The 14266-nt window shown below is 57.2% G+C and overlaps 1 protein-coding gene across 1 annotated transcript in view; it reads left to right on the top strand.

Annotated features, from left to right (window-relative positions):
• Positions 1 to 14266, top strand: part of SKAP1 (src kinase associated phosphoprotein 1) — a 95962-nt gene that overhangs the window by 74877 nt on the left and 6819 nt on the right. Inside the window, exons 5-11 of the mRNA XM_026054445.1 lie at positions 359 to 439; positions 1750 to 1833; positions 3715 to 3839; positions 4547 to 4610; positions 5409 to 5573; positions 8491 to 8553; positions 12727 to 12839. Coding sequence (XP_025910230.1) covers positions 359 to 439; positions 1750 to 1833; positions 3715 to 3839; positions 4547 to 4610; positions 5409 to 5573; positions 8491 to 8553; positions 12727 to 12839 — 695 coding nt within the window. The remainder of the gene's footprint in view (positions 1 to 358; positions 440 to 1749; positions 1834 to 3714; positions 3840 to 4546; positions 4611 to 5408; positions 5574 to 8490; positions 8554 to 12726; positions 12840 to 14266) is intronic.

Genomic DNA, 14266 nt, shown 5'->3' with positions numbered 1-14266 from the left:
AAAAAAAAAAAAAAAAAAAAAAAAAAAAGCTGGATGATAGAGATGCACGCTAAGAAAATAGGAAAAACTCCTGGGAAGCTGCTCGTCATGACATCCTGGGCAGTGCTCGTCTTGGATGCTGCATTTTCTTTTAGAGCTCGAGAAAGGTCAAGGATGCCTCACGGTTTAGAAGAAGCTSTTTCCACCCTCCTAAAGTGACATTGTGTTGGGGAAAATGGGATTGTTTTTTGGATGTTGCTCCTGTGGGAGCTGTTGGGCTCGGGTGGGGTAGCGGCTCCGGTCCCCGACGTTCCCATGGGTCACGCGACGGGGTCTTTGTGCAGCAGAAAACCCCATAGCTCTGCTTTGCTTTCCCTAGGGCTGGAGGAAGCCGTACCGAGACCCGTCCAAGATGTGGGGAGCATCCTGAAGCAAGGATACTTGGAGAAGAGGTCCAGAGGTAAGGCTTGGCAAATGCATCACAAAATCAGGAGCAAGGTGGAGAGCGTTGGTTTGGGCTGCCTCTTTTTGTCCTCTCTGGTGAGGTAGGGTTGGTAGAGGGAGAGGCAGGGGGACGGCTGTGGGTGGAAGCTGAGGCTGAAGCTGAGGCTGAAGGCTCCCTGCGGAGCGCAGCACGTTCAGGGCATCGCGAAGGGGAAGCTGGACGGGGGAGCAATGTTTGTTCAGGTGTTTCCTATGGCGCATTCAGAAATCCGCCGCGGTTTGGGCCCTCTCGCTGCTCCGACAGCCACRGGGGCCAGTGCCGAAGCTACCCCTTAAAACCCAGCTTTGCTCAAGCTGTGCTTGGGTTGGGGGGCTGGCCCAGGAGCCGCCTGGGGCGGCTGCAGCCGGAGCAGGGACCCCCGCGTCGGAGCAGGGACCCCGTGTCCTGCCTCTTCCCTGGAGCCACAACCCGGGGCAGCTCCGGGTCTGTGGCCGCAGAACAAAGAGCGAATTCCCCTCCGCGGGGTCGCGGGCAGGGCCTTCCAGGCCTTCCTCGGGCATCGCAGATGCACAGGGACAGCGCAGCCTTTATTTACTCTCTGCTGCAGATCATCAATCTGCACCAAGATCAAAACTCAGGAATTGAATTAGGCAGCAACCCGGCCTTTTAGGGCGAGATGTGTCCTTGCAAGTGAGCAGCACCTAATGAGGATAAAATCCTGGTGAAGACAAGGGAGTTCGTAGCATCACACACATTAGTGGACTGAGATAAGGACTGTGAGTCAGCCGCGGGGTTTATCTTGATTTTACTGACTCTTGTGAAAGCTACAAATTATTTCCTCATCATTCAGATCTTATCTTGATTTATTTACTGTATGATGGGTGGGATGAGGTAGGAACAGCCCTGTATTCCCTGTGCTTGTCAGCTGAGCTGCATCCACCAGCTCTGGGCCTGTTTGAGCCTGTTCCAGTCGCACAGTGAAAATCATTTGTTTAAACTTCAATTAGAGTAGTTTACCCCAATTAAACTTCAATTAGGGTAGTTTACCCCAAAGTCGTGTTCCCTCCTTGGTAGCAGGGCTGGGGGTGCCAGGCCACCATGGAGCTGCTTAGCTGGAGAAGGTCCTGGCCTGAAGGGTGGGCAGCTTCTCTCCCACTTGACCAGCAGCTTCTGTCTCTAGACTTCCTTGCTTGAATTTTATGGCAGAAATCTGCAGGATCATGGTGGGAAAGTCTTCATTTCCCAAACTGCTTGCCCAGGCGAGCACATTGTGAAAGAACAGAAACGGATGCCTCTTTACTCCTTTGGTTTCCTCTTCTCTCTAGACCATGGCTTTTTTGGGTCCGAGTGGCAGAAGCGGTGGTGTGTCCTCRACAGAAAGACCTTCTACTACTACACGAATGAGAAAAGTAAGTGGCRAGACCCCTGCCTCCCGTCCCTGGGCTGCGCGCGGCCGCCGAGGACCCCCCAGGGCTRGGGAGGGAAGGGGAGAGCCCTTGGACAACATCTCACCAGAAAGAAGGTGTTATTGCGCACAACCTCACAGCCCGGGGCTGCTGAGGTTTTAAGGATGAACTTGGCTGCAACAACCTGAATTTGATCATCCCTCCCCATGGCCAGAGCATGATGCTGCTTGGAAATGTCTCCCTGTGGGAGAGGAGAGCCCTGTGGGTGCCCGTGGAGCAGTGTGTTCCCAAGACAAGTAATCCTGAGTGTGAAAACAAGCAGGCAGTCCTTTCTGGTCGTTTCGAGTGGTCCTTTCTGGTCATTTYGAGTGCAAGTGAGGAGCTGGCTGCAATTTCCAGGAATATCTAAAGGAGCTGCATGTTACTTGTCCACTGCTTCCTCCTGCTGAAACCATAATCTCTTATCCTGGGCTGATGAGAACTAAGAGGAAGATCATAATTCCTTATCAAAGCATATGATGTAGACTCTTCTGGAAAGCTAGATTTTTTTTCCCCTTTTCCAGACATCTTTACAGGTAGGAAACAAGAGAAGAGAGGCACAGGAACGGAGCTGTGCGCAAATAAACTGATGTACCAAGTTTTCCATTAGCCATCAGCTGGGCTGCAACCCCCTGAGTGACTGTATATAATCCATGTGTCAGTGTATATAAATATTTTGCAGCCATGCTCCATCAGGTACATATAAACAGACAGCTAATATCTCCAACAGAGTTTGGCATGGCCAGATATATGGCCTTCCTCAATCTGTTCCACCCATCCAGAAACACTGCGCTGTACAAAAATACCTGYGCAGCCTTGGTTTGCAGCGCCCGGGCTGCAGCGAGGGCGGAACTGAACTGGCAGTGAGTGTGGATGGAGCTGGGTCTTTGTCYCTCTTCCACCCCTGTTGTCTGAGGTTCTCAAACTTTTTGCACAAGTTTCCTGAAGAATTTCCCAACTTTTCTCCTGCTGGCAGCGAGAGGCTGTTCCCAAAAGCCGAAGCAGCTGAGGAAGGTGCAGGGGAACGGGCTGCTCGGGCTGTCCTGGTGAGCGGCGAGTGGAGAAGCCAAGAGCTGCTCTTTGGTTGTTGCTGTGGGACGAGTGGTTGTCCACTTCCAAATGGTCTCCAGAAGCTGAGGGAGCAAAGAAACCTGGTGTCGATGGGCTGAAGCCCTTACGTAGGGCTTGGCCTCGTTCTGGAAGTTTTTAAAAGATCTGCAAATCAAAAAAAAAGGTTAAGAGCAACTGTCTGAATCTTACTCCCACACTTACTCAGGAAGATTCATAGGGAAATAATGAGCTGGATGCCCAGCTGGGGTAAATAAACGCGGCGCAGATGAGCGCAGTGAAGATCCCGCTCCCGCCCCGGCTGACCCTGGCCGTGCGCATGCATCCGCAAGATCCATAGGCCAATTCCCAAAGGCCCCACTAAGTATTTCTTCCTGTATGCCAGCCCATTAATTCTTTACCAGAAGAATAATCATTGGTATCATATTTCCCCAAGTACACAGTGGGCTCTGCTTCATTATGACCAGTTCATTTCATGCAGTCTTGTGACCCTGGCAAATTTTTGTTAGCTGTTTGCAGTCCTCTTGCTGCTTCAAAAGACATCCTCTGTACTGTGTCTATATAAAGAACTTATAATATGCTCTTTGGATTTCCCTGGGGACAGAAATATTTAAAGCAGAGGTCTTTTTTGGCGTCTGCCATTGCCACACAGTGTAGCACACCTTGCAACTCTGTGCTTTGGTTTCCCTGCCTGGGCAGCAAATATCAGCAGCACTCAGGTGGTGCATTAGGTGAAAAATGCAGGCTCCAGAGGTGACCTGTTTTCTCTTCTAACAGGCAAGCAACCTAAAGGCACTTTTTCCATCGAGAACTATAGTGCCCGACTGGCTTCCCACCTCCGCAAAGACTCTCGGAGAAAATGCTGCTTTGAGTTAGTCTGCCCTGGCAAGCGCACCTACGAGGTAGGCACGGGGGAAGAAACGGCCCCTCTGTCTGTGCAGACACGGGGCACGGGCGCACGAGAACCTGCAGGGCCAGGGCAGCACCATCCGCCAGACCCCAGGCCCCGGTAAAGCCAACAAGTGATGCTGCAGAAGACGTTGATGCTTCTTATTTTTGGCCACTGATCTGAGCAGGGACGTTGCCTGGTTGCAAGATCAGTCTTAGGTCCCATCTGTGCTTGGTGAGGAAGGGTTAAGTGAGATYGTGGGTTAAAAGCGATAGAGGGTTGAGTTTGGGAAGGCTGTTCTCAAAAACTAGAATTCACAGACAGGTTTAAATATAAACCTCCAATTTGTTGAGTGTCAATGGGAGTGCCTGGAAACTGGTGTAATTTAAAAAAAATATTCTGAAATTCTGAAAAAAAAAAAAAAAAAGACCCAATGGGCTCCAGGATGTTTTGGATGTAGAGTCTTGGTTCAGACTCAGTATAGTACATTCAATAGGGATTGTGGTTTTCATCTAAATTAGTTTAATGAATTAAGCTTGACAGCCTTCCTCTGGGATAGTCTAGCTTTGTTCCGCTTCTGTTTCCCTGTTTGGAATGTGGAGATAAAGAGTGAAATGGTTTCCCCAAAGCCCCGGCAATGGCGGGAGGCTCCTCCGGGACCTCAGCCCGTCCTCGTCCCGCTGYGCCGGGGTCCGCTCGGTAACCGGTGCCTCTCTGCAGTTCACAGCCCCCAGTGCAGCCGAGGCCGAGGACTGGGTGGACCAGATCCAGTTCCTGCTCAAGGGTGAGTCCTGCGCCAGGATGGCGCGTCCCTTGGGACACATCCCAACAGTGTGTCCCATCGGACACATCCAGTGTCCAAGGAAGGGCCGTTGTGTCCCCAGGACCGCGCTGGCCACGGGCAGGGGAGCCCAGCGCCACGAGGACACTGGGGCTTTGCCTGTTTTAGGTAGGGGACTGAAGAGAAGCTGTTGTTTGAAGCCCAGGACTGTCTTCAGCACCTTGGGCTGCATTCAGAGCCCTGTGATCCCTCCAAAGCTGCAAGGGTTGGTGAGCAGGACAGGAACGGGAGAGCAGCGAGGGGGGAACCTGTGGATCTGCTCCCTTGGGGACGGGCTYTGTCTCCACTGGAGTCACTCCAGTTTGACACGAGCAAAACTAAGACCAGACTCCAGCTCTGCATATGGAAACCCTCTAGAAACCATGGGCAGCTGCACTGTTTCAGACCCCGTGATCCTTTCCAGTTTCTTAGTTTATGTCCTGGCACATCAATTCTGTTTAATTTGCTGCAGCAAATGCTGTGGTTTTGTTGCTGTCTTGCTGAAATCAGTCTTCTCTGAGAAGCCCAGTAATGGGGTCAGACCGAGTTCCTTGAGGTGCTTGTTGAGTTTGGCTTTACTCATTTTCCTTGAATTTGTTTTTATTGGTGGTGTTTGAATTTTTTTTTTTTTCCCCTCAATTTTGCTCCTGGGCAAAGCAGGGGCTTTTCAAGTACTCTTCCAGGTCCATAGTGAGGACAAAATGCCTTTGTTGCTTGGTGAGTTTTGCTCCCTTTCATTGTGTTTTTGCTCTCTTCTGCCAGACCTGATCTCCCTCACTATCCCGTRTGATGAGGAAGATGAGGAAGATCCCTACAATGACGTGGACAGTTCCGACTCTCTGAATACAGCATCCCACAATACTGCCCCAAATCAGGATGAGCCGGATGATGGGATGGGAGACGATGACATCTATGAGGTTTTGCCAGGTGAGCATTTGAACACACAGGGCGAAAAACAAGCCACCCCTTTGCTTTAATCCCCTTTAACCCTGCACACGGGGCAGGAGAGCTTGGSCACATAACACACAGATGGGAATAAACATCTCAGGCTCTGCTGAACCTAATGGAGCCATAACTCAGAGGTTTGACCCTATTTCTTTGTTCAGACTGGCTGATGGGCCACAAGACCAAATGCACCTGGGTTTATAAACCCGGCTGACTTGGCTTTTAGAGCTTGTGCTCCATTCAGCTTGGGTAATATTACGTTTGGTGAGAATGGAATCTCTGGGCTGTGTTACCTGCAAAATCAGACCCAGATGATGAAAATGCTCCCTCCTGGGCATGCAGTCATGGCTGTAATGCAATTACTGCCCTTCCAAGAGATGATAAAATAACTGCATTAAAGACTAGCCCCTGTTCTCTAACGGTGCACTGGGCCTGGAGGTAGCAGAGCAGCAGCTGCCAGTTCAAGGAGCCAGAAGCCGTCGTCTTGGCATGAAACCAAGCAGCCAAAGAAGGCAGCCTGGTCTCTGCAGCATTTCTTATGGTTGTAGCAGAGATCCAGGGGTGAGCTGCCCTGGGGCCTGGGCAGTGCATCCCTGAGCCTTGTCCAAGCGAATGTGCTGCCGTGCCGCGGAGCCGCGGCTGGGGCTGCCCGGCTCTGCACCCCGTCCTCCCGAGCACAGTCCTTCGGTGGCCCTGTCCTGGGATCTCAGAAAGGCCCTCTTTGTTTTCATTTATTTCAGAACGTTGTATTTGTCGTGATTAAACAAACACTTTAAATGCAGCAGCCGTGTCAGGGTGTTCAGGACCGTAGTCCTGTTATCTCTGCTCYGCAGTTTGAGAGGGGCACGAGGACCCTGCCCAGGCGCAGGCAGCCCCTGCCCATCTCTCATCTTCCCCCAGCTCCCTGCTCTATCCCCACATTCTCCATGGGCTTTCCTGGTCGAGGTTCCTCGGCATTGCCCGGTGCTCGGCGCCCGGGGCAGCCTGGGGGTGCCGGGGTCCTGCAACAAGCGCCCSTGTCCAAGGCAGGGTCCCCCCCAGGCCACCCTGCCCCTCTGGTGTCCCGAGCTGAAACGGAGGGAGAAGGAGAGAGGGGAGAAAAAGAAAGAGGGAGACGAAGAGATAATTTCCTCAGCAAGTCATCGTCGTTAATGAAGTTTTACAAAAACAGATACAACCAAGGAAAAATAAAATTTCACAGGTGATAAATTTTTCCAATTTCCCTGGCAGAATTCGATAGGATTGTTAAATTAAGAGTGAAGGTGTCTGTTAGGAAGCAACGAGCAGTGATGGGTAATTTTATAGAGTGGAAAATTGAATCAAATTGCTACATTAAAACACAGCTCCTCTGAGAATGCGCCCGGCGCGCGGGCCGCTCCGGCGCAGCAACGGGTGCGCAGCCGCGGGCTGGGATGCGTGGGGACGGTCCCGTCCCCGGGCTGCCGGGTGCGAGGTGGGCAGCGAGGACCGTTCCCCGGGCACTGATCCACCTCTCTAAAGTTGATATGGACTGACATCGCCCATGGAAAGCCAGGGCACAAAGCAGCAGGCGGCAACAGGCTGCAGGGCTGCAGAGCCTGTTGTGCCACTGGGCACGGCTCAGAATCTGCAAGGCGAGGGACCTGGGCCAGTGCTGCGAGCTTTGGGCCGGCCTCGGTGCCGCTCCGGCCTCGGGGCCTCCGCGGTGCCGGCCGGGCCTTGCTCAGCTCCGCGGGATGAGGGGAGTAGGTGCCGCTGGCGCAAGGAGAAAGGAGGAGGGTTTGGGGCACGTGAGGAGGTGCAGGGGGGAGCATCATTGCAGATGCATTTAGATTCTCTTTTACCAATGCAAAGAGCAGGCAAAAGCCACTTTCAATAATTTATTTTAAAATCAATGCTAATGAGGTTGTGTCTCGTCAGGGCCCGAGATTTACCATAAAGTCTGATTTATTTAGGAAAGATCTTTGGTGCCGCTTCCCRTCTGACGGGGGAGCAGTGGCAGCGACCCCGCACCTCGGCCTCCCGTCTGCGCCTCGCGCGGAGCCCTGACCTGCTTTGCATCGATCGGCAGCGGCGGCGAGGCTGCTGGGGGCTGTGTCCTCGAGCCGGGGCTCGCGACCGGGTCCGGCACCGGCCGAAACGCGGCGCCCGCTCGCCAGGCGCCRGCCGGCCGGCCCCAAACCGCGCGGCGCTCAACTCTGCCCCAGGGCGACAGCAGAGGGTGACACCTCGGGGTGCGGGGCGGCGCGGGAGGCAGCGGCAGCGCCGTGGCCACGGGCTGGGCTCACGGCGCCACCGGTTCCTGCGAATCCGGCTTCACGTGGGACAGGCTCCGGGCAGGCTGCTCCGGCGCGCGCAGGTCCTGGGCGGAGGCAGCCGCCAGCAGCCTGGGGCCGTTTGTGCTTGGGGACAGGTCCTGCGTCGCCCTGCAGGTGGGCCGCCAGCCCCGCGTGTCCGTTTGCTGCTTGTGGTTTATCCATACGCATCGTTCTGAGCTGCTCTTCAGCACCGATTACGGTGGACTGGCAAAAAAGGCCATTGAAACTGGTGCCGTTCTTGTGTGATCTCTGCTGCTTTCCCTGATCCTCCCTCGCCTTTCTGTCCTGCCATTTCTCCTCCGTGCCTGATTTGCCCTCTGCTGTGACTTCTCCTGCACAGGAAGCATCTCTTCCTATAGGGCACTTGGTAAAGTGCTGTGCAAATTTATGAGGCTATAATAAGTGATTTGTTTTTACCAGTGTTAACAACAATTCATATTTTTATGCGGGATGTTTTAAAATATTATCTGTGACTTCCTGCCTTCCCTCCTTCTCAGTTAAGCTGCTAATTTGTTACGGTGACAGTCGGGCTGGGCGCCCGTCACCGCTGCCTCCCGCCCTGGCGCTAACCTGGCCTCTCTGCTCTGCTTTTCCCTGCGCAGAGGAGGAGCCGGATCCCCCCTTCGCAGAGGACACCGAGGATGCCGGGAGCAGAGGGAGGAATGGTAGGAGCCCCCGCTCTGCGGAACACACAGACCTTCCCGGCCCCACGTGCAGGGCTCCAGCCGTGCTCCAGCTTTTCTGGGAGTGGGAATGATGGAGGGGAAGGTGAGGGTGGGAGCCCCACGGGTCACACCAGTAGGTGACGGGGCAGTCTGCAAAGGGGGGAGCTTGGAGAACCCGACCTCTGGGGACCGTCCCCACGGAGGCCCTGCTACGGACACGGGGACCACCTCTCCCTTTGAGGACGGGCACCAAATCGGGAGCCGGGCAGGTGGGAAGCGGGCCCTGCCCAAGGGAGACCCCATGGACACGGGCTGATATCCCTTTGCCGGAGGGGCTCCGTGCGGTGGGCACATCCCCRTGGGACGCGGCGCCTCGGAGGGGCGACGGCAGCGCCGGGTGCCGGGCGCTGCAGCCCGAACGAGCGGCGCAGAGGGCAGGAAACGGGTCGGGGCGCGGGGGAAGGCGGCGCAGGCAGCGGCAGCCCTGGAAGCGGGAGGCGGCGCTCCCGAGGCCGGGGCGCCCGCGCGGAGCCGCCGGCCCCGGAGCCCCCGCGGTGCCGCCCTCGGCCCTGCTGTTTCCTTCGGGCCGACACGGGGGACGCGGGCGGAAGGTCTGTTTCCTCCCCGACCTACCTGCTCCTCCTCCCGCCTCGGTGCATGAAAGTGGCTCTGGTGTCCGGGTGGCCGCGGCGGAGCCGCCGGGAGCTTCCTGCTGTCCTCGGGTGCTCCGTACAGCGCAGAAGAGCTTCCCGCCGCGCTGCCCCRTGGGCGAGGGGACCCCGGGGCAGCCCGATTCCCGCGGGACCRTAGAGTCGGTGGCAGAGACCGGAGGCCTTTGGGCCCGGCGTGCAGCCGTGCGCACRCCCGTGCTCATTAGCATCTCCCCGGCGCTCGTAATTGCTGTTAATAGTTATAACTGGTTTAGTTATTAGCGCTGTCATGATTGCTTTAAGCCCGGTGTCTGTTTTTGCGCTAAATAATGAATTAGGCTCTTGCCTCTGAAATGCTGGGCTGCGTTTCAAGACGGGGAGGTTTTCGTGGCACCGCGAGCCCCGCTCCGCGCGCCGCAGCCCAACGGCAGGACGGGCCAGCCAGGGGGCTCGGGAGCCCTTGGGCTGCACGCAGCGAGACAAGGGGCTACTTCTTAATTATATCCCGCAGCCAAAATGCCAGCTGAGCATTTGGCTAATGGAAAACTATTGTTCCTAATTTCTGAGAAGGACAAGGATGCCCCAAAGCYGCAGCGGCCCAACAGATCCCGCTGGGAGCTGTGGGCCCCTCCTGCCAGGACACCCGTTTCCTCCTGCCCTCTGCGCCGGGCCGGCTCCGCGGCTCCTTCTGCAGCGTGATTTTAATATGGACAGAGCCCGTTTCCTAAACTCAAGGAAAAGGCCCCCAAAGGGGGCTCCTTTCCCAACACTCTGTGCTTGGAATAGCAGGAAGTTTCCCCTAGCGTGAGAAGAGCAGTGAAAAGCCCTGGCCTGCAGACAGTTGTCAGTAGGTTTCAGCATCAACAGCCTCACGAAGCAGCACACCTGAAGCAAAAGGAGCGGGCGGATGGCGCCTCTCCCGCAGCCCTGCCGCGGGCTGCTCAGGCTGCGCGTGGAAACGCCGCACTTGTCACATTTGGCTGGTTTTCCTCACGACCCCGAGGCCCCTGGGCGTGGGAGCAGGCTCTCGCCCCACTTACATCAGTGTGGATCAGCTGCTTTGAAATCACATCTCTCCCCTGGAAGCAAATTCCGGAGTCTAGACTGGGGGTTTGGGCTTTTTAGCCCCTGTATCCCTTTTCTGCAAGTGATCTTCATTTTAACAAGATATTCTCAGGAGCTTGCACCCGCAGCTTGCCTTTGAAGCGCAGAGCCCGGCAGAGCTCTCGTCTTGAGGCATCTTCCTCATCCAGTGCCATCAGTTTTGACCTTTTGAAGGCAGTTTTGGAGGGAGGGGTGACGCTTTTCATCGGGCCAGCTGACATGGTTGGAAAACCTCTCCTGAAGCCTTTGGGAGCGTGAACCCTGCGGCAGGTTGGAAGGTTTCATTCTGCTGGGGGAGCATCCTGCCCAGGACCACGCGTGGTTTCATTACCAGCTGAATCTCCTTGCTGCAGGCCTTGCAGACAGGCTCGGGGTGGCAGGATGTGGGGTGGCACCTGGCCAAGCAGGAACTTCCCAGACAGTTTGTTCCACCTCATTTTAACGCTTATTCCAGCCTATGGAGAGGAAAACCCTGCGTTGCTCTCTGGCCTTCCTGGTGCACAGTGGTAGCTCCGGTACCCACCAAGCCAGCACTACCCATAGCATGGCCTGAAGAGGAACCTCGGCTGACTTCAGGAAGGACTATCCTTAAATCTGTGCCAGCAGATGAGCTCCAGTGCTCCACAGGGTCACAAGAGATCGCTCATCGCCAGGGCGGCCTCTTCCCAGCGAGCGCAAACCTTCCCGTTTCAGTGCCCGGAGTCTTCCCTTGCCCTCGAGCCTCGGCCCGTGTCCCTGGCAGCGGGAGCGGTGCCCGGCGCCCGGCTGCTCCCGCTGTGCTCTGCTCCCGGCGCGGGCGCTGCCRAATCCGGGCTCGCTTCGTGCCCGCCAGCGCCGCCCTTTCCTCGGCCTCCTGTTCCCAGCCTCGGCTTCCTGCGCTTCACACGAGCTTAAATAGCCCCGTAGCTCCTTCTCCTTCTATTCCCTTCCCAATCTTCTCCTCCCCACTGCTGCTCCCCCTTTCATACTTTCCAGAGGATGCAGACCTACTTTTTTTTTTTCCAGTCTTTCTATTTAAGTTCCCCGAGTCCCTGAGTCATTCCAGTTACTCCCTGCAGTGCAATTATCCATCTCTGTAATGTCCTGGTTCATATTTCGCTGATCAAATCCGGGCACGGCACTCCAGATGCACCCTTATCACTCAGTCCCTTGCACCAGATTAGAACCATCTCCTCCAACACATGCTCGGGATTTTCTATTTTCACTTTCTGGCCTGAGCCTGCCCCAATTTCGCTGGGAACCCCGGGGTTAATTCACCCATCGTGACGCCGTGTCGCGACATCTGCCACCATCAGCCCCYGCCTCAATCCTTTGCTTGGGAACAGGAACATCTGGGTGTTTGGGAATTAGGATTCCGAGTCCGACTTGGGGGGTTTTTCCCTGCGGGAGCAGTGGCACCCGCTGGCTGAGGCGGCTCCGCTCTCCCTGCTGGTTCCTGAGACAAGAAACATCATTTAGAAACGGGGAAGGTGGCGAGGCCGCGCTCCGCAAACACCGACACCACTGCCGCGTTTTCCAGAGCCCACGCACGCATTCAACCAAGGGCACTGCTCAGCCTCGCACCGGCTTTGCCAAGTGTTTCCTCAGCCTAAACCCACAATTTTCAGCAAACAAGTCATTCGTCTCCAAAAAAAGCAGAGGGCGAAGGAGAATCTGCCGCTTTGCGGGGCCCCTTCTCCTGCTCCGAGCYCCGGGAGCTGCAGCCCCGGTGCAGGCGCTGCCCCTCCGGCCCCTGTCGGCACCTCGGGACCTGCTCCAGCCTCCCGAAAACCGGGAATCGAGGCCGCTCTTTGCTCCCAGCTCGGCCCCTCTCCCTGTGTCTCCCCTTGGGCTCCTGGTTGAGGCGTCGGGGCCGTTCGATTGCCAAGCGAGCCCTGCTCAATTGACTGAAATCCCCCGCTTGCTGCCTTTAATTAATAAACAAGCTTGGCTGTCACCTTCCCCAGCAGCACCTTCCCGCAGGCCCCGTGCGAATCCCCCATGCTCATTAACAGGATTCCTCTTCCCAGGCGGGAACAGCGGCCGCGGTGCCGATGCTGGTGCGGGGCGGGGGCGGCTCCGCTCGGGCRTGGGGCAGTTTTAGGACATCAGGACATAGGGGAGGCATCTTTGGTTCAGATACTTGGCATTTCAGAGGGGCTCGTGGTAAGTGGCTTTAATGCAAGCTCTCTGCGAACACCTGTCAGTGCATTTGCTTGTGTTTCCCAGTGCTGTCGTGTTTATTGACCGGACCCTTTTTCTCATGGTGTTTTTCGGCCCTTGCTTTGCAGTTGAAATGGAAAATGAGCAAATCTGAGACACGGTGATCCCCAAACAGCACCGTTTCCTGGTGTTTCCCCAGGGCCCCTCCCCGGACACCCCCATCCGTCTCCTTGTGCGGTTCCCCCTCACCCCGACCTCTCCTCCTCCTCCTCCGCAGGAACCCCCCGCAGGGACTTGGCCAACTAYTACCAGGGCGTGTGGGACTGCAGCAGCGAGCACCCCGACGAGCTCTCCTTCCGCCGCGGGGACCTCATCTACGTGCTGAGCAAGGTAGGGCCCCGGGGCGGGCAGCTCGCGCGGGCCCCGGCGTCCGCTCCTGCACCACCCGTGTGCAGTGCAGGTGCCCCAGATGATGCAGATGCCCCAGGCGGTGCAGATGCTCCGGGCAGGTTTCTCGTGGGGCTGGGGGACCACGTGCTGCTGCTCGGGGATCGCAGGGGCCATCGAGCTGCTCGGGGGTCCAGCCCGGGTCCCTCCAGCAGGCGCGCGGTGGAACGTGTCCAGCAGCGCTCCCGACGGCTCCGGCCACATGTGCCCGTCCCTGCCCGGGCTCTTCCCCGCACGGCTCTGCCCTGGCGCGCGGCTGCTCTGCACCGGCTCCCGGGGATGCCGGAATCTGAGCCAGTTTTGCCTCCTGGCTTTGCAACAGGACATCCCCGTGCAGGAAAACAGGGCCTGGGCCCCGCAGGGAGGATTCTTGCAGCAGGCTGCTGCCCTGAGACCTCAAAGCGCGTGCCGAGCGGTGTGGAAGGGCCGGCCACGCAGTGTCACGGCCGGCCCTCCTCAGCCCGCGGCTCGTGCGCCAGCTCCCTCGCACGTAWCCGATGGGTCCTGGGAGCTTTTCCCCCGTAAATTACTTTGCTCGGTGGCTGCTGGCGGCCGCGCAGCGGGGGGAGAGCGYGAAGGCGGGGAGGGGGGAAAGGTGTTTGAAAAGCCTGTTCACTCAGCTGCATTTTAATTTCCTTTTCAATCTTGTCCCAATTAATTTCGCAGAATTAATCTCAGAGAAGCAGCCGCGGCAGCGGCGAGGCTGCAGCTCTAGTGGTGCGGTCGCTCTGTCTGAACATGAAATAGGAGCTAATATAAAAACCCATCTGGTGCGTTGGAAGCCCCGCCGGCTGCCGCGCGGTCCCCTCTGACATTTGGGCCGCGGCAGCGGGAGAAGCGCCCGGGCGGTCGTGGCCGCCCGTGGCCGGAGGGACCCGGTGGCCCTGGGTGGCAGCAGAGCGGGGCAGGGCCACCCGCTCCGGGGGACACAGGGTCCCGCGTGGAGCCAGGGAGGCGCAGAGCAGGGGTGGCACGCGGCCAGCGCTGCCCCACGAGCCCCGCGGATGCTGCCCCATCCTTGTGGTGCCGCAGGGCCCCCCCGGCCCCCCGGCCCTTGGCGGGCGCACGCGATGGGGCCCGGCCGACGTCCCCCTCCCCGCCCGCAGCCCCGCGCCGGTGATTTGTACGTTATGATAATTATTTGAATGCAGCGCGACTTCCTATTTTAAGTGGGCTTAGTTGGATGTGACAAGCAGGCCATAAAAGCGGATAAGTTAATTCTCTCAATTGCTTCCAATGAAAGCAGGGGGGAAGGGGAAGGGGGGGCCACGTCCTGCGGCCGCCCCCGAGCGCCAGGCGCGTGGTGACATCTAGCGGCTCCTCGTCCGCCGCTGGCCGCGCGGGGGGCTCTGCGGCCGGGGCCCGGCCGG

This window comes from Nothoprocta perdicaria, unplaced genomic scaffold (genome assembly GCF_003342845.1).
Source record: "Nothoprocta perdicaria isolate Ctin4 unplaced genomic scaffold, notPer1 scaffold_121, whole genome shotgun sequence".
Classification (NCBI taxonomy): domain Eukaryota; kingdom Metazoa; phylum Chordata; class Aves; order Tinamiformes; family Tinamidae; genus Nothoprocta; species Nothoprocta perdicaria.
This window is presented reverse-complemented; position numbering and strand designations above follow the sequence as displayed.